The sequence below is a fragment of the Myotis myotis genome, unplaced genomic scaffold, assembly GCF_014108235.1.
Source record: "Myotis myotis isolate mMyoMyo1 unplaced genomic scaffold, mMyoMyo1.p scaffold_m19_p_16, whole genome shotgun sequence".
In the NCBI taxonomy this organism is placed as follows: Eukaryota; Metazoa; Chordata; class Mammalia; order Chiroptera; family Vespertilionidae; genus Myotis; species Myotis myotis.
In genome coordinates, this window is record NW_023416320.1 from 43768005 (window position 1) to 43791392 (window position 23388).

Genomic DNA, 23388 nt, shown 5'->3' on the forward strand with positions numbered 1-23388 from the left:
GCCAACATGCGGGGCCTCAGTGTCTCCTCATCTGTGAGCTGTGAATAGCAGTGGGTTCCTAGAGCTCAGATGGCTCCTGGGGCCAAACGACCTCGTTCCTATGAGGCACGCAGCACGGGGTGGGCACTGGGTAGGGGTCAGCGCCATCGCGTCCCTGGCACCTCAGCAGGGGAGGATGCAGGGCACGTGGGGTTTTTAAAAAATGAGCATTCAGTTCGAGGTCCATAATCCTTCCCCTAAAGGTAGGCGTTTCGTCATTGAGATTCGCTGGGCGGGCGGCTGTCCGTCAAAGCAAAGACTGAGACGAGACGGCTCAGAGAACCACAGAACCCCCGCCCCCCACGGCGGCCTGGGCTCACGGAGAATCCACGTGGCCTCCTGTCTCCGGGAAGGCTCCTCCTCTGTGTTTAGAGAAACACTCCCGCCCTCCCCCCGTCGCCCGACCCAGGAACCTGCAGCCCCTCCAACTCCCCCTTTCACTTACTTTCTCCCAAACTGCTCTCGAACCCGATCACCTCCCCATCCCTGCGCCCTGGCCACGGTCACCTCTCACCGGAACAAAAGCCACTCGCTAACGCGGTCTCCAGTTGGGACCCTATCTATCTACCCCAAACAGACACTGTATCTAATCCAGAGGGACACCGTCACAGCGGAACTTTCTAGAAACCAGGAAGTCTTCAAGGGCTTCACACAGTCCCGAAAGTCAAGTCTTTCCTGATCGGGTCCCTGCTCACCTCCGCCTAGTCCTGCACCAGAGGAGACAGAAGCCATTCGCACCTGGCCAGGTCTCCAACTACAGCACGATCTCCCGCTTCCCTCAGCGACGGGCTGGGGGGCACCGGGAATGGGGGCGTCTTTTGGGGGTGATGCCAGTGCTCTGAAATTAGGCGGCGGGAATGGCTGCACAACGCTGTGAACGCACCAAAGCGCCAGCATGCGCCTGTCCAACGGACAAGGCTACGTTACATGAAATTTATCCCGATGAGCACGGAGCACGGGTCTCACCGCCCTCCCGAGGGGCACGCGGCACTGTCCGCGCTGCTCCACAGCACAGCGTGGGCCCGGGAGGATCGCCATTCATGAAGTTGGGGAAGAACCAGCCCAACGTCACCATGAGGGGAAGTCAGGGGAAGTCGAGGCAGAGCTGTGCCCCCACCTGTCAGGGGAGACCCGGGTGGCTCAGGTTTGTTGTCGTCGGTGACAGAATCCAACCCAAACCCCCCTTGGGAGCTGCTCAGTGCGGATGCTCAGACACGCGGACACCTCGCAGACGGGCCTCCCGGACAGACGGACAGTCCGACAGCCCCGAGACGCCAAGAGCAACGTGAAGGTTTAGTAGCAAAATCACCCACAGGATGAGGTCTGACATTCAATCAAGAAGAATCATTCTGATTATTGAATTTGAGTACCCGATACCTTTGAAGTTGGCCATTCCACAAACTCTGCTGAAATAAGAAATACTTTGTTGGGTTGTTGTTGTTTTTTGAATGAATTCTAAGTTTTGAATAGAACTCTCTAGTTCTGGGGGCACAAAGTAAAAGATACTTTGCCAGCTTAATTAATACAACCAAACCTGATTTGGAAATTACTGTGAGGGAGTTACTGAATGTGGCTCTACAGGTTTCGTTTGTGGTATAAACACACACACACACATATATATTCTTAGATACATATGTATGTATAAAGATATTTATTTCCTGGGGAAGGGAGGGTTTAAATCACTCTGTATTTCTTCTTTCCATGAGTCTAAACTGGATTATGTTGATTCAAAAGCTCTTTGAATGTCATGCTAATCCATGAAAGTGCCAAACATGGAAGGAAGAAAGTGATTGAACACACGCACACGCAATTTTCTTAAAGTTATGGAGAATTAAGTAGGCACCGTTGATTGTCCTGAGCTGGGAGGAGAGCGTGGGCCACGGGCATAGGCCTGGACACGCCCACAGCAAGGACCACACCGTGACCAGCACCAGAGGTCGGAAGGCAGACTTACCGAGAACTTCCACTGGCGGGGGACGCACGGTGAGAAAGTGCAGGATACACAGTTGACACAAAAAGGAAAACAACACCGTCAAACTGGTATTCGAGCAGCAGTCTTACCTCCCTTTCGCGTGTCCGTCAGTCCGCGGCAGCCACCGGATTTTACCACAGGAGGCAGCCACCGATTCAACCCACACCCCCAAGACCGCACAGCCGTGCGCCCTGCCCTGACGCTTCTTCCCTTCTCCTCTCAACAGAAAGCTCTTCCCTTCTCCTCTCAACAGAAAGCCTCCCAGCCAGGAATCATCACGCCCAGCACAGCAAGGTTCTTCAAAGAGGGATGAAGACCACATTCCCAAAGAAGTCAATTAAGATGCTTGACCAAGATACCCTTTCAAGTGTAATGTGTTGTAACTTGAAGAGTCACTAGGAAAAACCTGTGACACAAAGTTTGAGCTGGGGTGGAAATGAAAAAGAAATAATTAAAGAATTAAAAACTGTAGTATAAAGACAAATGATATGCTAGTCTGGAACTCTGTGAGTCTGTTTACAGGGCTTATACTGTGAACTTTGCAGCCGCTGCTGACAAAGGACAGGTGCGACTACTTAAATGTCAGGCTCAAGGGTGAGCGTATTAAAACGTGCCAGGTCTCTCCAAGGAAGTCCATCGAACACCTGGTGTGAATCTCAGAGGCATCACAACACTTTATAAGCCAAGAGTCCAGGCAGCGGCCCCTGAAGGAGACTGAACGGAGGGGCTCAGGGAAACTTGGGCTAACAGACCCAAACTAACCAGAAGCCTCAGATAACCGATTTCTCCCGACCTAAAACTCGCAGCATTCCTGGTCCATTCTCGGGCCACTCGGAGCACCCCATCACAAACGTGCGCCAGAATGACGAGTCTGGTCCCTCCGAGAAGGCTCCATTCACCCCAGAAATACACAAGTATGAACACTTGGTAAAAATAATGCACTTATATATTTTAGAAACAACAGTTGTTTATAAAGGAAAGGCATTAAAAGCTGTTTTCTGGAGTAACTAGAAAATCACCTAGAACTTTCCAAGCTGCTGATCCGACCTGGCTGCAGATGTCAGCACACACGGCCACCTAATCTGGAGGGGATATGGGGCCCGAGACCCCAGCCACGTGCGGGGACGAGAGACGGCCGCTTCCGGTCACAGCCTCCATCCTCTCAACCTTCAGGCCCACGGGCCCCGAGAAACCGCCCCACTGAGGGCCAGTTACTCCCAAGTCCCGGGACCAGCGCATCTCTCCGCGTCCCACAGGCCAGCACCCGAGGCCCCGAATCTTTCTAACGGCGCCCTGACGGGAAGCGCGCCGGCCTCCCAGGGCAGCCCGAGCCCGTGCCCGGCAAGTCTAACGCCAGAACCTTCGCTCACGCTGCACTGCCCGCAACCCATCAGGCTTCCCTGTCGGGCCAGATTCCGCCCACTGACAACGCCAGCACCTTGGAGTGGCAGCCTCCATGCAGAATTCGGATAAAAGGATTATCGCTGCAGCCGGAGCTTAAAAGGGACGTCGGGAAGAGCAGAGGGAAAATAGCTCCTTTTCCTTACCTCATCCTGTTCCCCGACTCCCCATCTTAGCCAAGTCATCACCGTCTTCCCAGGCCCCTCCCTCTAAGCCAGCGGTTCTCAACCTGTGGGTCACGACCCCTTCGGGGGTCGCACGACCCTTTCACAGGGGTCGCCTAAGACCACCGGAAAACACACATATATAATTACATGTTGTTTTTGTGATTAATCACTATGCTTTCATTATGTTCCAGTTGTAACAATGAAATTGGGGGTCACCACCACATGAGGAACTGTATTAAAGGGTCGCGGCATTAGGAAGGTTGAGAACCACTGCTCTAAACCCATCATCTCTCCTCTCTCACAGCCGCCAGGCTGGCAGGTGGGTGGAGATGCGCTCCCACTGTCTCCCAGCCTGCACTTCCACGGGACCTCCGATTCAGTGGACTTGGTGGCAGCGTTATTTACAAACTTTCACCTCTGGACACGCTAAAATGCTACCGGCCACAAGCCCTATTGCTTGCTGACCACTTGCTCCCAGGGGCCCTCGCTGGATAGAAGGTCGTGGTGCGAAGCAACCAGACCAGGAAAACACACCCGGAAGAAACAACGGGGCCAACACTAACCGAAACCCTGACGTGGGTGGAAATCCTGCGACCGCGCGCTATCTTGAACCGGTCTTGGGGTTTATGTAAGAACCAGGAGGGCATTTCTCAGAAATGTCAAAACCTTGTCCTGTGCTCACCTCTCTTCCACAAGCCATTCCACCTCTCCAAGTGTGTTTGCTTTTAATTCAAAAAACGAACTGCTTGTCTCGGAAAGAGAACTTTGGTTTGGGGGCTTTCTACCTCAAAAGACCATGGTCCCAAATAAGCGATAAAGGTGAGCCACAGAGCAGCCTGAGGGGCGTGCGGCATCAGCCGTGAGGCAGCGAGTTAAGAGGCGCAGTGTCAGGAACAGTCTGGAAGGAATGTCACCTTCTCAGGTGCAGGGGAGAGCCCCTGCACTTAGGTCCTGGTACCAAGTTGCAAACACTTGCAAAGTGGATGCAGCCGGAGCTGGCTCCTCAGACTCCCAGTCGGGGCCCAAGAGCAAAGCTGGCTCTGGGCTCTGACAGCGACCAGTGTTGGTGGCGAGGGGCAGGGAGGCGGGCGGAGGGCCCCTTGGATGGTCTGTGTTTCCTTCGGAGCCCCCACCCTCACGAACCCCATGGAAAAGCTCCCTTTTAGCAATGACTTCTGGCTCCCGGGACAGTCATTTCTAACTCACGAGACTTAATAAAGGGTTTCGGAGGCTGCAGGCTGGGAAAGATGCAGGAGAAGATGACATCATTGCTGTAACAGTTAGAACAGAACATTTGCATAAAGGCTTTGTGCATGATCCCAAGAAATGTACAGGTTTCATGACAAGGTACAGTAGGCATGGCAACTGTCAGATGCTGGAGACAAAGGTGTGGAAAGGGAACAGGTCTAGGACAGCTTTGCAAGGGCCTCAAGTGGACAGAGAGTCTGCCCCGAGAACTGCACTCAGGCGCAGCCTCTCGGCTCCCGGCTGCTCCCGGGGGCCGCCCCGCGGAAGGAAGTCTGCATCGAACTCTCAGCTTCAAAGACAGATCGAGCTCATGCGCTTTCCCCCAAGTGACACGATTAACTGCAGAATCCGTCGTTACCTTTCTTCGCTTTCTTCTGCAGTTTCAGTGTATCCGAGGACTTCTTCTTTATCTCTTGACGAGCTTTTTTATATTCTAAGAGGAAGCAGAATAATTAAATCACTTTACCACTTTGCTCAACAAAGTATTTTTGGAGCAGCCGTTACTTTCATCACAGAGTGTAAACTGTGGTGCATAATAAACAGCTTCATTGGAATCCCGTGTGATAAGCACCTCGCGATGACGTCTTAGAACAGGGGTGTTACTAACGTGACAAACGACAACACTCACCGCCGTCTTTCCCAAAAGTACCCATTCCTATCAGCTGCTCAGAAAGACGGCATTTGGGAACATTTTACTGAAACTGAAAAATTCAGCCCTGCCGGCATGACTCCACAGTTGATTGAGCCTCGACCTATGAACCAAGAGGTCAAGGTGGTTTGGTTCTAATCAGAGCACATCACCGGGGTGTGCAGGAGGCAGCCAATCAATGATTCTCTCTCATCATTGATGTTTCTATCTCTCTCCCTCTCCCTTCCTCTCTGAAACCAATAAAAAGTATATTTAAAAAATAATAAAATAAAATGAAAAATGTGTATTTTCTCAGCTCAAGTATCAGGAAATATTTTCAATATGATCCACTCTCCTAAGGGCCGAAATCTCCTCAGAAAGGACCCATGTGGCAAGTCGCCGGCCAGATGTTACAGTTCAGGCAAGAGAACCTCGCACAGCAGCAGAACCTAGAGAACGGGGAACTGGCGAAGCCCCCGCCGCCTCTCTTTCACAATACGGAGGCCAGACACCCAGGAGGGCAGCCCACACCCACCATGTCCCTCCGGCCCCCACCAACCACCTCCTCTGCCCCCCAGGCCACGCCACTCCCGGATGCCCCATTTCTGCTGCTGGTATCTCCACCGCCCAGGCGTGGACATCTAAAACGAGTCACCTCTTGCCCGGCCAGCGTGGCTCAGTGGTTGAGCGTCGGCCTATGACCCAGGAGGTCACAGTTCAATTCCTGGTCAGGGTACATGCCAGGTTGTAGGCTCGATCCCCTGTGTGGGGCGTGCAGGAGGCAGCCCATCAATAATTCTCTCTCATTACTGATGTTTCTATTTCTCTCTCCCTCTCCCTTCCTCTCTGAAATCAATAAAAACATTTTTTAAATAAACAAACAAATAAAACGAGTCCCCTCGGCACTTCTCTCTCCCACTGCCCCCGTGTTCGACCCAGTGCCCCCGGCCAGTTCCCTCAGTTACTCCCCGGGGCTCCCCTCCCCCCCAAAGCCCCCAGAGCCCTCATTTAAATGCTCTTCCCACTGCCTGTCAGCCAGCCCTCCTGCCAGATGTGTGCCCTCGGGCCTCCCACGTGCTTTCCTCCGCAGCACACACCGCAAGCAGGCTTGACCCTTGGAGACCGTCTCCTGCCCCTTCCACACAGCCAGCACCCCGCCCTCCGGCTCCGGAAGACCCACAGGGCAGGGGTGTGTCTGTCTGGGCCACTCTGTCCCCAGAGGCTGGCACATGAGGCGCTGATGGGCCATTTCTGGGCAGGAGACCCGGTTAGCCTACATCATTAAAGGTGGTTTTAAATGGGCTGCCATGCCTTACGTATGAACCTCGGGCTGTGAAGCCTGGCATTACAGTTCACTTTTCTTTGTTAAGAAGTTGATTTCAGAGAGAGGAAGGAGCAAGGAAACAGAAACATCAATGATGAGAGAGAATCACGGATGGGCTGCCTCCTGCACACCCCCTACTGGGGATCAAGCCCAAAACCTGGGCATGTGCCCCGACCTGGAATCAACCGTGACCTCCTGGTTCATAGGCCGACACTCAACCATGAGCCACACGGGCTGGGCTTCGATTCACTTTAATTCAGCGGATCACACTCACGCCACCAATCGACCAGGCTGGCGGCTGCTGAAAACGGTTTGTGCCGAAACTCCAGCGCTGGGCCCTGCTGTGGGATCACTTTTGACTCCGCATCTTCCACAGGACACCCTGAAAGGCCCACAGGACACGCAGGGACAGAGGGGCCCTTGGGGACGCCAGGAAACCCAGCAGAGGCACCAGCAGCACCACAGCCACCCCACGGCTCTTTGCGGAATGCTATCCCACCGTGGACAGCGCGCCCGTACCTTTTGCATGGTCTTTATCCAGCTGGTTGGCCACTTTCTTCCATTCTTCCATCTGTTCTTGAAGTGGGTTTATCAGACAGTCGATTAAAGCACTTTTACCAAAAGGGAAAGAAAGGGAGAAATTAAACAGCTATTTTTCTGTTGTCAAGACTGAACACTTGGTTGTCAAAACATCAAAATCACCATTAGCTGAAGCAAGACAAGGCGGCATACGACGCCCAAGCTCACATGCAAACCCCCGGTTGTGCAGCACACTTGTCCCCAGGATTCTCTGCCACGACTGTGAGGCAGCTGCACGCGTGACTGACAGAACGCCCTCTCTTCTCACGCCCGTTTATGTTTATTTTATTCACAAGCAGCATTGTGTGCAGGTGGGGTTTCCCGCTGGCTGCTGTGAAAAGGTGATGATACCTGGGCCTCCCCGCCCAGCTCATGGAAACTTTGAGGGTGAGGCCCCCCATGACTATTTTTAAAAAGACTCACGTGGCCCTAACTGGTTTGGCTCAGTGGATAGAGCATCGGCCTGCGGACTGAAAGGTCCCGGGTTCGATTCTGGTCAAGGGTACATGCCCAGGATGCGGGCTTAATCCCCAGTAGGGGGCGTGCAGGAGGCAGCCGATCAATGATTCTCATCATTGATGTTTCTATCTCTCTCCCCCCTCCCTTCCTCTCTGAAATCAATATGTACATGTATATGTATATGTATATGTATATGTATATGTATATGTATATGTATATGTATATGTATATGTATATGTATATGTATATTAGAGGCCCGATGCACGATATTAATGCAAGAGTAGGCCTTCCTTCCCCCAGCTGCCGGCATCGGCTTCCCTCTGGCACCCAGGACCCGGGCTCCCCTGGCAGCCCCGGCTTCGTCCGGAAGGACGTCCAGTCTAATTAGCATACTATGCTTTTATTATTATAGATATATGTATATACACATGTGTGTGTGTGTGTGTGTGTGTGTGTGTGTGTGTGTGTGTATAACCCACGTGATTCTGATGCACATTCAGGATTTCAAGTCATGAATGTGGGCTGAGGGTGGGCAGCCTCAAGGACTGGGTGCGGGTCTCTCCAGGGACATCAGCCCATGGGCACCGTGGAGAGTGGCCCCCCACACAGAGGAATCAGGCGAGCCAAGCTTTTTATCTGTGCGATGGGAGGGAAACCGCCCCCCCCCCCCCGCCCCCCCGACAGAGCTGTTGTAGAAAAAGGAGAACATGCCCATCAGCTGGTGAACCGCATTGGTGAGCACGACTCGGAAGCTGCTCTCAGCTGCTTTTTGATGCTGAGCCTCCTGAAAGTCTCCAAGTTCTTGGTTCGATCCCCTCCTTTTCTGATCAGGGTCACCTCGCAATTCCCTCCCTTGCTCACTTCCTCCAGCCATCAGTGACTTTTCCCAGGTCTCTGCTCAAATCTTTCTTCTGAATAGAGGCGCTCCCTAACTACACACCCTGTGCCAACAGTGGCCACCCCCCACCCCGTGTACTTCTCCTCATGCCACGGTCCACCGCCTGACGTCATGGCAGGTGTATTCAGTGTCTGGCATGTAAGCTCCGTGAGAGCAGCACATGGTCCTGTTCACCACTAGGTCCCACGACCCAAGGCGCTGCCCAGCATGCGGTAGCTGCTCAATAAACAGTGGCTGTTGAAGGGGTACCTCCTCATCCCTAAAACGGGGTGAGGCACCACAGGACCGGCCCAGGACCAACACAACCGACGTGCGTGGGGGGGGCACTGTGCGATTCGGGGAGTGCCATCCAGGTGGGGAGCAGGAGGGAAAGAAGCTGGCCTCACCACCTGCTACACCACGGGCTCCCTGCCGTACACGTGGGGCCCTTTCATTAATGTTCACAAAGCCCTTCAGAAATGGCCATCCCCACTTCACAGGGGCCGAGGTCCTCGTCGGGGTCACAGCAGGTCGAGGCCCCGGAGCATGTGGGAGCATGTGGACTGCGGTGCTTCCTGCTGTGTCCTGTTGCCTCGGGGGGGGGGGGGGGTGGCCTGCCAAGCACCAGGGCCATCTCGCCTTCGCGGCCCCTCACACGACTTGCTCCGCGTAAAGCGGAACCGGGCAGACCTGCTGAGTCGTGCTGACCTGCCCGGGAGAATGCCCATCTCATCTGAACGCGGGTGAGCCTAAATCCCCATGCCAGTCGCTGCCGTTCCTGCCTCTCGGGACGCGGGAAAGACAGACGAGAGGCGGACGGCGTGCAGGGCTCGGAGCTCCCACTCTGCTCAGCAGGGGGCCAGGAGGGAGCACGCCGGCACAGACAGCAGGGCAGCCTCCCTCCCCAGGGCCAGCTCCTCTTCGAGACGCTCCTGCAGGGGTGGGGGCCAGGGGGCTCCTCACCCTGACAGAGGGTGAGGAGAGACACACAGGAACTCAGAGCCGACCCTACAGGGGCGCAGGCTCCACGAGGGCAGGGACCTGGGCCCTCTGGTTGACCAGGGCCGGGCACAGGGCAGATGCCCAGCGAGTCCGTGTTCAAGCAACGAGCAGAGGGCTGGCTGTGATGAGCGATGGGCCGTGGAGGGCCACGTGCTATGCTGACGGCCAGTCCTGCCACAACACACCACTTCCTGAACCCCGACTCGGCAGCGGGTCTGAGGTCGGGGGGCGGCGGGCGGGGGGGTCTGGGCTCCTCACCTGGAAAACTGCCTCAGCTTGGCCTCGATGCTCCGGTGCCGCATGCACATCCGGGTGAGGGCGGAGCCGATCTCCCTGGTTCCGCCTGGAAGAGAACGGAGCAAAGCTGAGGACGGAGGCCGGTCCGACCGTGAGACACTTAAGGGTGAAGGAAAGGATTTAAAAACAAGCGAGTGTCCATCATGTCGTAAAAGCCAAGCCACTGCCGTTCAGACTTCTCACCGTGCACGTGTGTGCTCACGCTCACGCTCACACACACGTGTACATAGATATGTATGGTGACAGCTTTTATATAATCACCAAACAGAAGTTACCTTTACTATATACAATACCCTCCGATATTTTCTATTCCGATTGTTTAAAATGCTGATTGTGATCCAGAAATTGATTTTAACAGCCCACTAATACATCAATGACCTACGGTTTGAAAAATACTTCCCAAGGAAGGTGACCAAAATAGCATCTGATACTTAGGAAAAAGCTGTAGTTATTTTTCCCTCTTCTGGCAAAAATAGCCCTGTTAGCATTCTTTAGAACGGCCAGTAAGGCCACTCCAGATAATTGTTTCAAGACACACACACAAGTATTTCGGAGAATAGCAAGGCTAAACAGAATGAAATAACAGAGTGTTTTTAAACGGGGTGCGGGTAACTCCAGTGCAAGAGGTTCTCCCACTCAGCAAATGTGGAAGTCAACTGCGATACAGTGTGATCTTCCGGAATTCTTGTCATGCTTCCCCTTCAGGCGCACCCTTCTCTGAGATGCCCCCTGAGGCCCTCCCTCCCCGTCTTGGAAACAAGGCCTGAATCAGCATTCGCTGGGGCGTGGGGGAGGGAGGAGCAAACTGCAACCACAGATGGTAATTCTGCACCGACACTGAAAAGCACAATTAATTATAAACGTTATGAAAACACTGGGGCTTGTGAAACCCGGGGGGAAATGTCAAATAAAGCACTATTTTTAGCAGACGAGGCTGTCCAGGGGAAGCCGCAGGAATTTATGGCAGGTTTAGCCAAGTCAAATTATCAGGAAAAAAATTCTCCCCCTTATTAGTGCTCTTGACATTATTACAGGTTGGCTGTCCCCTTCCACCTCTGGAAACACCTCCGTGCTGCTCTCATTCCATTTTATCCTGCCAGACGAACAGGTTTCCGGAACAAAAATATATATGAGTCATAACAGTGGTATTATATATTAATACTTCTATACTTGAAAAGAGAAATCTGAAAAGAGAAATCTAAGCAATTCTCTAACACAGGACTTCCCCACCTGAACACGGTGGACGAATGGGCCTGGCAACTCTTGGTTGGGGGCAGTCCTGTGCATGGAAGTATGTTCAGCAGAAGCCCTGGCCTCTCTCTACTGCAGCGGTTCTCAACCTGTGGGTCGCGACCCCTTTGGCGGTCGAACGACCCTTTCACAGGGGTCGCCTAAGACCATCCACATGACGATTCATAACAGTAGCAACATTACAGTTATGAAGTGGCAACGAAAATAATTTAATGGTTGGGTCACAACATGAGGAACTGTATTTAAAGGGCCAGAAGGTTGAGAACCACTGCTCTACTAGAAGGCAGCAGCATCCCCCCAATCGGTGGCACCCAAAAGTGTGCTCCTTGGGGAATAAAAATATCCCGGCCAGTTAAGGAGCACAGCTGTAAGTCAACCTGACCAAGAACTAACTGTCACCTGAGGCTGTTTAAATGCCTAGAAGTCTGACAATGCTGCCCTCTAGCTCCTGGCACCTGCAGCCACGCTCAGGCCGTAAGTAACCACCACCTCAGTGGCACCATCTAAGGCAGCTCACGCCTCTCCACCCGCGGAAACCAGCAGAGGGCGCTGTTTTCACACCCAGCAGCTTGCCTTCAGGTTCTCTTAAGCTTTTATTGCTTAACAGCAAGGAACACTTTATCCCCAGGGAAATATCTCCTGTTTCGTGGGCCTTCATTTGATTAAAAGTTAATAACCTGGCCATGCAAGGAAATTGGCTCACTCGCTCGCTGCTGGTAAACTAGTACTTTTCTGGGGGAAATTTGGCAGCATCTATCAAGAAAAGCCTTAAAAACACCCCCCCTCCTTGACCCAGCAATTCTAGTCTGAGAAATTGAACCTGGGGAGATAATTAAGGATGAGAGCAAGTCCTTACTTAGGAGACTAGCCACCAAAGTGCTGTTTACATCAGTAAAAAGTGAAAACAAAATCCCATTACAGGGACCGGGTTAAACAGACCAGACAACACCTCCGCACCAGGGAATAGCGTGCAGTGGCCTGAATGCTGCACAGCGATGTGTAAGGTCCCGGGAAGGCGAGACATTTGCAGAGCTCAGTTCGTGCAGGGCTCCGGGATAAGCCCTTTGCACATGAACTGTGTAATCCTTGCAATCTCCCAGTTGTGCGGGGATTATCATCATTCCTTTTCCTGCATGGACAGGAAGAGGCCCTATGTAATTTGCTGAAGCTCGCACTGCTAGAAAGTGGGGTTCTGACGCAGGCTGAGCAGCGAGTCTGTGCACAGAACCACTCAGCATCCCACACTTGGTACATACAGACAAGGGCGATGGGAAGGGGCGGAGCCAAGAGCCTAGAGGACGCTGCTGAACTTCAGTACCTACACATTGTTATGGGTGTTGGGGCTTTACAGCCCAGCTCTCAAATTGTGGTTCTTTTTTAAAAATATGTATTTTTATTGATTTCAGAGAAGAAGGAAAAGGGAGAGATAGAAATATCAACGATGAGAGAGAATCATTGATCAGCTGCCTCCTGCACGCCCCCTACTGGGAACTGAGCCCACAACCTGGACATGTGCCCTAATCAGGAATCGAACCATGACCTCCTGGTTCATAGGTTGACACTCAACCACTGAGCCACACCGGCAAGGCTCACATTGTGGTTCTTGAGCCTAAAACTGCCCAACTGGCACCAAGGGGCTTGAGCTCCACTCCTTGCTGAGCTACTACAGACAGGTAAGTGATGGAAACTGCTTCATTGACCGCCCACGCTTCCGTTTCCTCAGGGTGGAATTCTGCCGTTGGAAAAGATCACCTGGAAGCTGTTCCCTCCTCCCATGTCTCTGCTCCATTATTTCTGTTCCCTTCCCAGGTATTTTCTTTTTTCTTTTTTTTTTTAAATATATTTTATTGATTTTTTACAGAGAGAAAGGGAGAGAGATAGAGAGTTAGAAACATCGATGAGAGAGAATCATCGATCAGCTGCCTCCTGCACATCTCCTACTGAGGATATGCCCACAACCCAGGTACATGCCCTTGACCGGAATCGAACCTGGGACCTCTCAGTCCGCAGGCCGATGCTCTATCCACTGAGCCAAACCGGTTTCGGCCCCAGGTATTTTCCACAGATGGCCACCGGCTATGGACCATCCCCAGGAAAGCCTGGGGCTTCCCAGAACCAGCCCAACTACCAGCCGAACAGCCAGCAGTTTCCAAACATGCTGCGTGTGCCCCACCACTGCGCCTCTGCAGCCCAGGCCGCCCTGGGAGAGGAGGAGACAAAGAACCACAAAGAAAATGCCCAAGCAGCCGTGCATGCCTCTGTCCAGCTGGGCGCAAGGGCAGGACACGGGCAGATGGCATCCTCCACGGACCCGGGACCCATCCCTTCGCAGGACTGCTGATCTGGGTAGCACGGGGCACCCTAAAAATAGCTCCCTCTGCCGCTGCGCTTTGCCACGTCTCATGTTCTTCCTGACCCTTGCTGAAACCTAAAAGATAAATCAGCAGGGTTGAAAGGGCTGCAGAGGAAACTGGTTGCAGCGACAAAGGCAGAGCGGACATCTGGGAGAGCGCCGCTGTGCCAGTGAGAACCTTTATGGAAATCAAACGGCTGGCTGAGAGGCACATTGCACCGTGTGAGTGAGGACACGACTGCGCTTGTTTCTGCTCACCCTGCACCGAGCACACACGCGGAGGGAAGGAACCAGCATGTATCACATTTAAGAGCAAAGCACCAGGTTGGCTGTACCTGGAGGCGGGACCCGGAACTGGGTTTGTCTTTTGTTTAATCCATAAATGTTTGCCTCTATGGGCACGCTATGGAAGATTCAAAACAAATAAAAATAAATATGAGATACTTATTACATTAGACGAGGCCTCTATTGATTCAGAGTCAGCCTCGAGAAATAATGGTGTGTTCATTTCCTATGCCGCTGTAGGAAATTACCACTGGCTTACAGAAGCACACATTTATTATCGTACAGTTCTGGACAAATCAGTTTCACCAGGCCAACATCACCATGTTGGAAAGGCTCCAGGGGAGAAGCCGTTTCCTGGCCTTCTCCCGCGGCTGGAGGCCGCCCACAGTCCTTGGCTAGTGGCCCCTTCCTCCATCTGCAAAGCCAGCCGTGCAGCATGTTCTCTCTTCCCTCGCCTCTGCTTCTGCCCTCACATCTCTCTCAGACTCCGATCCCCCTTCTCCTCCTTAGGAGAACATTGTGATGGGATCTATCAGGATAATCTCCCCAAGGCAGGATCCTTAACTGAATCACATCTGCCCAGTTCCTTTGCATGTGAGTACCATACTCACAGGTCTCGGGGATGTGAACGTGGACATATTTGGGGACCATTTTTCTGCCAAAGATGGGCATAGGTTGCTAATTTGGAGAGTCCAGGGGGCACTGTGGTCGAAACATCAGTGTCTATTCATCCTCGGACAGTGCTCTAATTCCATTCCCTTTCCCACCCCCGGGTTCAGGGATGGGAAACGATGGAGAGTTTTTGAGGAGGCCTCGGGGGGGGGGGGGGGGCGGTAATTTCCCTGATCTTAAGAGAGACTCCCGAGGGTGTGAACAGGAAGCAGGTGCCCAGATGCTGCAGTCGGCCATCCTTACGGCCATGGGGACACCTGATTTCAGATGAGGCTCAGCCTATGGACGAAGACAGAAAGAGCCTGGGTCCCCTGTGACCTTGCTGAGCCACCAAATTAATACACCCAGAGCCTGCTCTCCCCCCTGGACCGGGGGCTCCTGTTTTGCAAGAACGGACATTTCCTTCTTTTCAAAGCCACTTTGCCTTGGTTCTGTTTCTCGCCGGTTCAAAGAGGAAGCAGGAAGGGCGCAATGACCTCGCAGGCTTCCTCCTGGCACCAGGGGTCGCGCGTTGCTAAGAGAAGTGTAAGTGCAGCCCCGCTGCTGAGGGGCGCACAAATGCTTCACGGCGAACCTCTCCATTCTTCTCAGTGTGTATGTGTGAGCGCTTTCTCCCACAACAAGCAAAAGTTTTATTTTAAAAAAAGGGGGTAGCACAAAGTCAGTCTGCGCTCTAAACAAGATGATCTGCAAAGGAGACAATCAGTGGAAAGAAAGAAGTAAAAGTGCAGAGGCCAGCCGATCGAAGTGTGGGTGCCGGAGCAGGGACTCTGTTTTGTACATGAAACACATTTCCTAAGCGTGTTAGCTTCCTAGGGCTGCGTGACAAAGTCCTCCAAACCAATTGGCCGACAACCACCAGAACGGACGGTCTCGCAGCTCTGGGGGCAGGAGAGGAGCACACAGTCTGAAATCAGGTGTCAGCAGGGCCACGCTCCTCAGGCCCGCAAGGAAGCGTCCCTCCTGCCTCTCCCTCGCTCGGGTGGTGACCGGCACTCCTGGGCTCGCAGACGCATCGCTCCAGGCCCTGCCATGGCCTGCCCAGGGCGCTCTCTCCCTGTGTCTGAGTCCAAATTCCTCTCTTCTTCTAACGACACAGCCCAGCCGTACTGAAGTAGGGACACCCCCAATGACCTCATCTTCACGTGACTACATCTACAAAGACCTTAAGTCCAAGTGAGATCACATTCACAGGTACCAGGGGTTAGAATTTTAAACATCTTTTGGGGGGAACACAATGTACCCCCAAAAGCATCTATCTATCATGAAGCAAGGATTAGAGCGATTCCAAAGGTGATGAGGACAAGGGCTTGGCGGGCTCACCATCGGGCTGGGGGTGCCTAATAATGGTGCAGGGCCACGGGCTTTGCAGCAACCCTACGACGTAGGTCTTGTGGTCCCCATGTTATCCATGGACAAACCTGCGGAGGGCCACAGGGCCTGGAGGTGGGAGAGCTAAGACCGCAGCCCTGACTTTACAGAAACCAAAAGGCTCTCTCCCTCCGTGACAAGCTGGAGACGTTCCCAACCAAGGACAATGAGGCAATTAAAGTGACGGACAAACTATAAACTGTGTAATGCCTCTTTGGGAGCAAATGGTGGGAGGGGCATAAGAAGAGTGAGCCCCCAAAAGTCTGGCATGGCTATGCCCTGCAGACTGCCACTCGCCACAGCGCTTTGCGGGGGGCGGGGGGGGGAGATCATGGCATCCAGGAAGTGGCACTGTCCTCTCCCTCCACCTGCCCCCTGTGCAGGCGCTTCCATCCCCCCACAGGGCAGGGGCCTAATGGACAGGCCCTCCCTGTCTGCCATGTGCAGGTGGCGAGTGAGGACAGAAAAGCTGATTTGTCAGGCCCAGCGTCTGCGGCAGGAGGCCGGGGGGGGGGGGGGGGGGGGGCGAGGCTGGAGGAAGGGAGACTTAGGAAGCGCCTGGGTCGAAGCGCACGGCCACAGTAAGTCACTGTGCCTCTCGGGCCCCGTGAGGGCTGATACTGTGGGAAGGCTAATTAGGACAGGAGCAGGCTCCCTGCACCCCCAGTAGGAGCCGGTCCAAAGGGGCAGGCACCTCGGCGCTGCTGGCACGTTGGACCCGGTCACTTCGTCATGGGGCCGTCCTGTGCGTTGTGGGGTGATTCGCAGCACCCCTGCCTCTACCCTCTGGGCGCCAGCAGCACACCCCACCCACGTTATGCTGACCGGAAACGTCTCCAGACACTGTCAACTGTCCTCGAGGTGCAACATCGCCCTTTTGGAGAGCCACTAGCCTCACAAAGGGGGACACGTGTCCTTGTCCCCTGAGGAGGGGTCGCCGATCCCGGCGCTGGGCCTGGGAAGCCACGCCTGACACGCGCAGCGGTCACAGCAGCGGCCCGCACACATGTGCCGCAGCAGCGGAGAAAAGCAATTGAGTTCGATGCCCACCCCCGGCTTCCTAGGCAGAGAGGTAATAGGCAATCCTGTCCCTCTAATGAGGAAAATGTTCCACTTGCCATCACAGAACCATTCATTCCAAAACACACAGGTGACCTTCCCCACATCAGCAGGCACAGCTCCCTCCCTACAGCCTCAGGGACACGTTCATGCAACCAGGGGCAGCTTCTGTTCAAGTTCAAAATGTCAGAAACATCCACACCACCAGGAAAGGGAGCCCGCGGGCGCTCATCAGGCGGGATCTCGGGCACAGAAGGCCGCCGTCTGAGTGGCTGGGATGAACTCCGAGACCGTGAGGGGCTTGGAGGGACAGGGCAGTGGAAGAAGAAAGCAGCCTCAGACTCCTCAGCAGCTGGACTTCAATCCGGGCACCGGCCAGCGCTGCCCTGTCAGCCCCCAAGTGTCTCTGAAGACTGTGACATGGACACGAACCAAGAGCCACGCCAACCGAACCCAGCAGGCGCTTGCTCCTCGCTCCTCGCTGCATGCAAATGCATAAAACTGCTACTGCACCGGCTCGGTCACACGCTTAAAAGGTCTAAGAGAGGTGCCCGTGTGTGGTCCCAGGCATGTAACTACCAATCATATCAACTATGACTGCAAGTCCTCCCATGATGTATTTTTATCAGGAATCATTTCCCAAAATGTATCTGTTTTACCCACACCAAATCCCACCTGTTGAGGTAGGTGACCCCTCCCCACCCCATTGACCCCCTAGAGTCCTGGGGGCTCCTTAGCAGCTGAAGCCCATCCTCTCTCCTCCTCGACATGTACTTGGGCGACACGCAGACCCCAACAACCTGCAAGCCAGTTCCTAGCAGCAGCCTTCGCACCGGGGCTAAGGTGAGCCTCTGCACAAGCTCCTGGCCATCTCCCGAGGGAGCATGAAGATCAGGCAGAAAGGACGTAGCATGGAAGGGTCACAAGCTCAGCTCCCCCATTTGCAGCTATCTGACCTTGGGAAGGGTCTAACTCGCTTAGACTCAAGTGTTAATGACTGTACTCTAAAAAGCATGAGTGTTGACTGGTGTTTTAATCATCTTTGTTGCACACATTACACCCAAAATGCACCATCTAGGATTTCCAGTTCGGGCTTCCTGTGAAAGTCTGCGCCGGCTAGATTTCTTGTAACTATCCCAATCTTTTACAATTGCTCATCTACACTGAATTTGATGGCAACTTTTTAAAGCAACTTGCTTCTATCTTGTTTTAAACATCCCACTTATTTTGTAGGAATAACCAATCTTGATTTTTGTTTTCTGGGTTTTTTTGGGGGGGGTTTTCTTTGGTTAATCTTCACCTGAGGATATTTTTCCTTTGATTTTTAGAGAGAGTGGAAGGGCAGACAGACAAACATTGATGTGAGAGAGACACATCAACTGGTTGCCTCCTGCACACACCCTGACCAGGGCCAGGGGTTGAGCCTGCAACCTAGGTACGTGCCCTTTACCAGATTGAACCTGGGACCCTTCAGTCCTCAACCCAACGCTCTATCCATGGAGCCAAAGCAGCTAGGGCTTAATCTTGATTTTTCACACTCATATCACAAAGGTTTACATACTCTACAGTTAAATACCTTTATGACAGGCCATACAATGGTATATTATACAGGTTTGGGGGGTCACACAACAGACTCTAGGTTGAGCCTGCAACTCAGGTGGCAGGAGCGTGTGGACATGCCGAGGGAAGCCCACAAGCTGTGAGCTCACTGAAGGCAGGGCTGGAGTATTTCAGAGAGAAAATGAGGAGCACAGGTTATATCGATGGGCCAATTACTAGTAAGTAGGGCTCTGCTGTGGCAATAATCAGCCAAGTCCTACAGGAAGGCAGGGGCCAGGGAAATTAACTCAGGCCCGGCTGGGGCACCCGTCCACATCTAGCCGCCGCTTCTCCCACATCTAATGCGGCCCATCTCCAAGGAGCTGGCGAAGGAGAACATGGACGGAAAGTTAACCGCACAAGGGGCAGCAGCTTCTCCGGAAGCCAGAACGGTTCCTCCTTCCCAAACATCGCAGAACACCAGAGGCCAAGAGGAGCATGCGGAGGGCCCACACGAAGACTGCTGTAAACAGTTAGGCATCAACAGTGGCCGTGTGGCCCATCTGGCCGGCTCAGGGGCTGAGATCGACCCGTGGACCAGGAGATCACGGCTTGGTTCCCGGTCAGGGCCCATACCAGGGATGCGGGCTCGATCCCCAAAGGGGGCAGGCAGATCACTGACTCTCAGCACTGATGTTGCAATCTCTCTCCCCCTCTCCCTTCCTCTCTGAAATGAATTTAAAAATATATTTTTTAAAAAGCGTGGTCATTTGATGGTATTCAAAGCTGTAGCATCAAGAGGATCCTAGTCAACCTCCTGTCATGAGCCTCGATTTCCTGGCACCCTGCGCCTTCATATCAGCAGGCAGCTGCCAATGGCTCAGCAGCTTTGAGAGGCGTCCCCACAGTTCTAGATCTCTCTGTCGTCTACTGTGGTATCGGAACCATGTGCCACCGGCCTCCTCCAAGCAAAGACCCGAAAGCTCCTATGGCATCTGGCGTTGGGTGCCATGGCGGACACGCAGGCCCCGCCGTGGACGACGTGCAGCAGGTGTGACAGTGCAGGCTCGCTGCGAGGAAAGAGCGGCTCTCCTGCCTCTCAAGGCCTGCTCTGAGAGCCAGAAGTCTTGAAATGTCAGGTGTCTTTTCACCTTGACGCCGGCTGGAGGGCGGCCCAAGTGCTGCATCGCAGAAACGGCCTCAGCGTGCGTCAGCTGCCGCCCTGGCCGGGCCATCTGCCGCCCGGGGATGCCTGCAGCCGGCGCTCCACACGGCCAGCACATGCCAGCACCGCGCCCTGCTTCTGCAGCCTCACTGGCGTGTTTCAGGATGCTTCTAGTTATTTATCTTATTTATTTTAAAGATTTTTATTGATTTCAGAGAGGAAGGGAGAGGGAGAGATAGAAACGTCAACGATGAGAGAGGATCATCGATTAGCTGTTTCCCCCCTCACCCCGCACGCCCCACACTGGAGACGGAGCCCACAACCCAGGCAGGTGCCTGACCAGGAATGGAACCATGACCTCCTGGCTCATAGGTCAACGCTCCACCACTGAGTCACGCCGGCCAGGCAGGATGCTTTAAGGTACGTGGGTTTCAAGCGGGAGAGTAAAAGCGTCTCAGGGCGGCACCTGAAAGTCAGCCTGTTCAAATGAGAAAGGAGGGAGCTCAGTTCTTGCCCTCAGAAAGCAGAGCCACGATGCCCCAGCTAACAAAGACCTGTCCCCAGGGGCCAGGTCCAAAAAGCCCCGAGATGGACCACCTGAGCCAGGATGGGTCAGTGAGGACCGCCGGGCACACCGGCAGGGCACCAGCTGAGCCTCGGCCGGAGGGGCGCCCGCTGGGGGCTCCATAAAGTGGCTCTTCCCGCTGACCCCAGGCTGGACTAAAGCACCTCCTTCCTCCTGTAGGAAAAAGGTCTCATGGCATTGAGATGCTGGAGAAGAGACGGGGCAGCACTTCTATCCTCAGCAAACACGGAAAAAATGTACGTGACTACGGTGTCGTTACTGCGCTGTGAATGGAGGAGACAGGCCCGTCCTGGCAGAATGGACATCTAGTTAAACTTGGGGGCCATGGACTTCTAGGGTGACCTCATCGCTGGGAGGTGCTTAGAAAACGCAGGAGGCCACCGACCAGCGACGGGTCCTCGCTGCTCGGCGCCGACCTCTCCGGAGCCCACGCTCGCCGTCACTTCTCCGGCTCAGGGAGCCGCAGCCTTTTCCTCGCTGCATCCACGAGGCAGCTGGTTCCCATCAGGGGCACTGTCGTTTCATTAAAGGTCAGAGAAGGCACGCAGGATATTAAGAACATCAAATTGACAAATATGTTTCTTCTGGCTTCATCAGCATTTTATTTTTATCCTCGGGCACAGAGAGATGGACAACTGGGAGAAGGCGGCACCTTAGGATGCCCTACATTTGTTTAACAACAAGGAGGGAAGGAGGAGGAAGGGAGTGGGAGAGGGAGAGGGAGGGAGGGAGGGAGGGAGGGAGGGAGAGAGAGAGAGAGAGAGAGAGAGAGAGAGAGAGAGAGAGAGAGAGAGAGAGAGGAGGGTTCCTGGTATAACAAGTTACCATACAGAGCTCATGTGCCATCTACACCAGCCACAAAACCTCTCGCCACTCAGTGGAGGCACTGGTCACACTGAAGTCGGTGAGCAGCTCCCAAGTCCCTATGTTAGCCTTGACAATGGCTTCCATCTACCCAAACAAGCTTGTATGAGCTATTTAGATCGCCCACGTGTTCTTGCAACAAAGACGTGATTTATCTTCACAGAAACTGACGGATGGAGAACGGCGATGGGGAACAGGAGTCACATATTAAACAGTGGGAGGATCTGTCTCTTTGTCCTCCTGGGGTTTCATTGGACAAATTGGAAAAAAACTTAAAACAGTTTCAAAAATAAACCCTTAAAGCTTCCAACAAAGGAAGCGCAACTTCCCTTTGGCTGCAAGGCTGTCCCCACACCCACTTCGATGTCGCAGGAAGAGAAAAGCACGTGGAGTTTCCTGTTCACAAAGCCGTGCTCTCAGCCCCTGATGTGGCTGAGATGTGGCGGGCGGGCGGGGACAGCCAACACGGCGAGCTCAGCAAATGCTGGAGGAGGCCGGCGAGGCGTTTTGGGAAGACACCCCGTGCCCACACGCGGATGGGAAGATACTGCAAACTGATCAGCTGGCAGTCTTTCGGCCCATCTCCCACATCCCAGCCTCCCCACTTCACGACTTTCCAAAAGGCAGAGGAAAAGCCCTGGCTGGTTTGGCTCAGTCAAGAGAGCATCAGCCTGCGGACTGAAGGGTCCCAGGTTCAATTCCGATCAAGGGCGCATGCCCAGGTTGTGGACTCGATCCCCAGTGGGGAGCATGCAGGAGGCAGCTGATCCATGATTCTCTTTCATCATAGATGTTTCGATCTCCCTCTCCCGCTTCCTTCTTCTCTGAAATCAATAAAATTATATTTTTTTAAAAAGACTACATTTTGCCGAAACCAGTTTGGCTCAGTGGATAGAGCATCAGCCTGCGGACTGAAGGGTCCCAGGTTCGATTCTGGTCAAGGGCATGTACCTGGGTTGTGGGCACATCCCCAGTGGGAGGTGTGCAGGAGGCAGCTGATCGATGTTTCTCTCTCATCAATGTTTCTAACTCTCTATCTCTCTCCCTTCCTCTCTGTAAAAAATCAATAAAACATATTAAAAAAAAAAAGACTACATTTTTTTAAAAAAGCGGGGGAAACAAAATTACTTACACACACACACACACACACACAGAGTCCTACCACCATCTGGCGGCTCAGACCAGCAAGCATGAGATTCTGGCCTGCAGGGTCCTGGCAGCCACACAGACTGATGCTCCCCTTTCTTTGTTGCAGTTTTCAAAGCAAAGCGAGAAAGGTAGCATGGGAACATAAGACACGGACACGCTCACACTCGGGGAAAACCGTAGCGAGAGCAAGCGCATTCCCACAGCGACTCCTCCCGCCTTCGTTTCCGATGGAACGGTGCCTGGTTGAAAAGCACCTCGAGGGTTATCACCGGGGAAAAGCCGCTGGCTCCCCGACATCTGCTCCCCGACATCGCCAGCATCTGCCTCTGCCACATGGGCACAGAGAGATGCCCCCGCTGGAGCCAGACTCCAGGACGCCAACCCGTGCCAGCAAAGCAGATGTGGGCTGATGTGCAGAGCCTCACGTCTTCTCAGCACAGGAAATTGAACTGTCGGGCAGATAAAATGCTCCCAGCCACAGATCCGGCATGATCTCCCAGGCAGCCCTCAGGGAAGGTCAGATGAAGCAGAAGGTGGCCCGACGAACATGGAAGCAGAGCAGGGCCGTTCGTGTTTTAGGGATGAGTCAGAGCGGGTGCCCCCCTCTCTGCCACCGGGATGAAACCCCAGAGAGCGAGCCCTCTGGCTCTGCTTCTGCCGGTGAGCAGACCTCCTTGTTACGTCAAGCATCTCGATCAGGTTACCCCGTGTGCCGCTGGCCTAGGAACCACACTATTCCTTTAAGGGACTTCTGTATATCCCGGAACTGTGCCAGGATGTGCTGACTTCAGCCTGTCAGGAAGCAATCTTGCTGCTTTCCAAATTATTAAGAACAGCTACCATTTGCTGAGTGCTTGCAATCTAACAGGCACATGCAAGCACATTGTATTCGAAATCTTTACATCTCATTATATTCCTCAGACAGGTATCGTTATAGTTGAGGTATGATTATCCTCACTTCACAGGTGAGGACAAGGGGGCTCAGAGAAGTGAAGTAACTTGTTTAAGGTCACACAGTAGAATTCAGGATTTGCACCCAGGGCCGAGTTCATAGTTAAGCCTTGTAACCATTCTTGGGGACATCTCGCTGTTGCCAATTAT

At 53.5% G+C, this 23388-nt stretch overlaps 1 protein-coding gene across 17 annotated transcripts in view; it reads right to left on the reverse strand.

Annotated features, from left to right (window-relative positions):
• Positions 1-23388, reverse strand: part of MTSS1 (MTSS I-BAR domain containing 1) — a 135669-nt gene that overhangs the window by 19784 nt on the left and 92497 nt on the right. For 9 of the 17 annotated variants that reach the window (XM_036338658.1, XM_036338659.1, XM_036338664.1 and 6 more), the window contains 4 exons: positions 9955-10039; positions 7299-7390; positions 5186-5260; positions 1994-2005 (listed from right to left, as the gene is read on the reverse strand). In XM_036338658.1, coding sequence (XP_036194551.1) covers positions 1994-2005; positions 5186-5260; positions 7299-7390; positions 9955-10039 — 264 coding nt within the window. The remainder of the gene's footprint in view (positions 1-1993; positions 2006-5185; positions 5261-7298; positions 7391-9954; positions 10040-23388) is intronic. The other 8 variants (XM_036338661.1, XM_036338676.1, XM_036338660.1 and 5 more) reach the window with 2 other exon arrangements.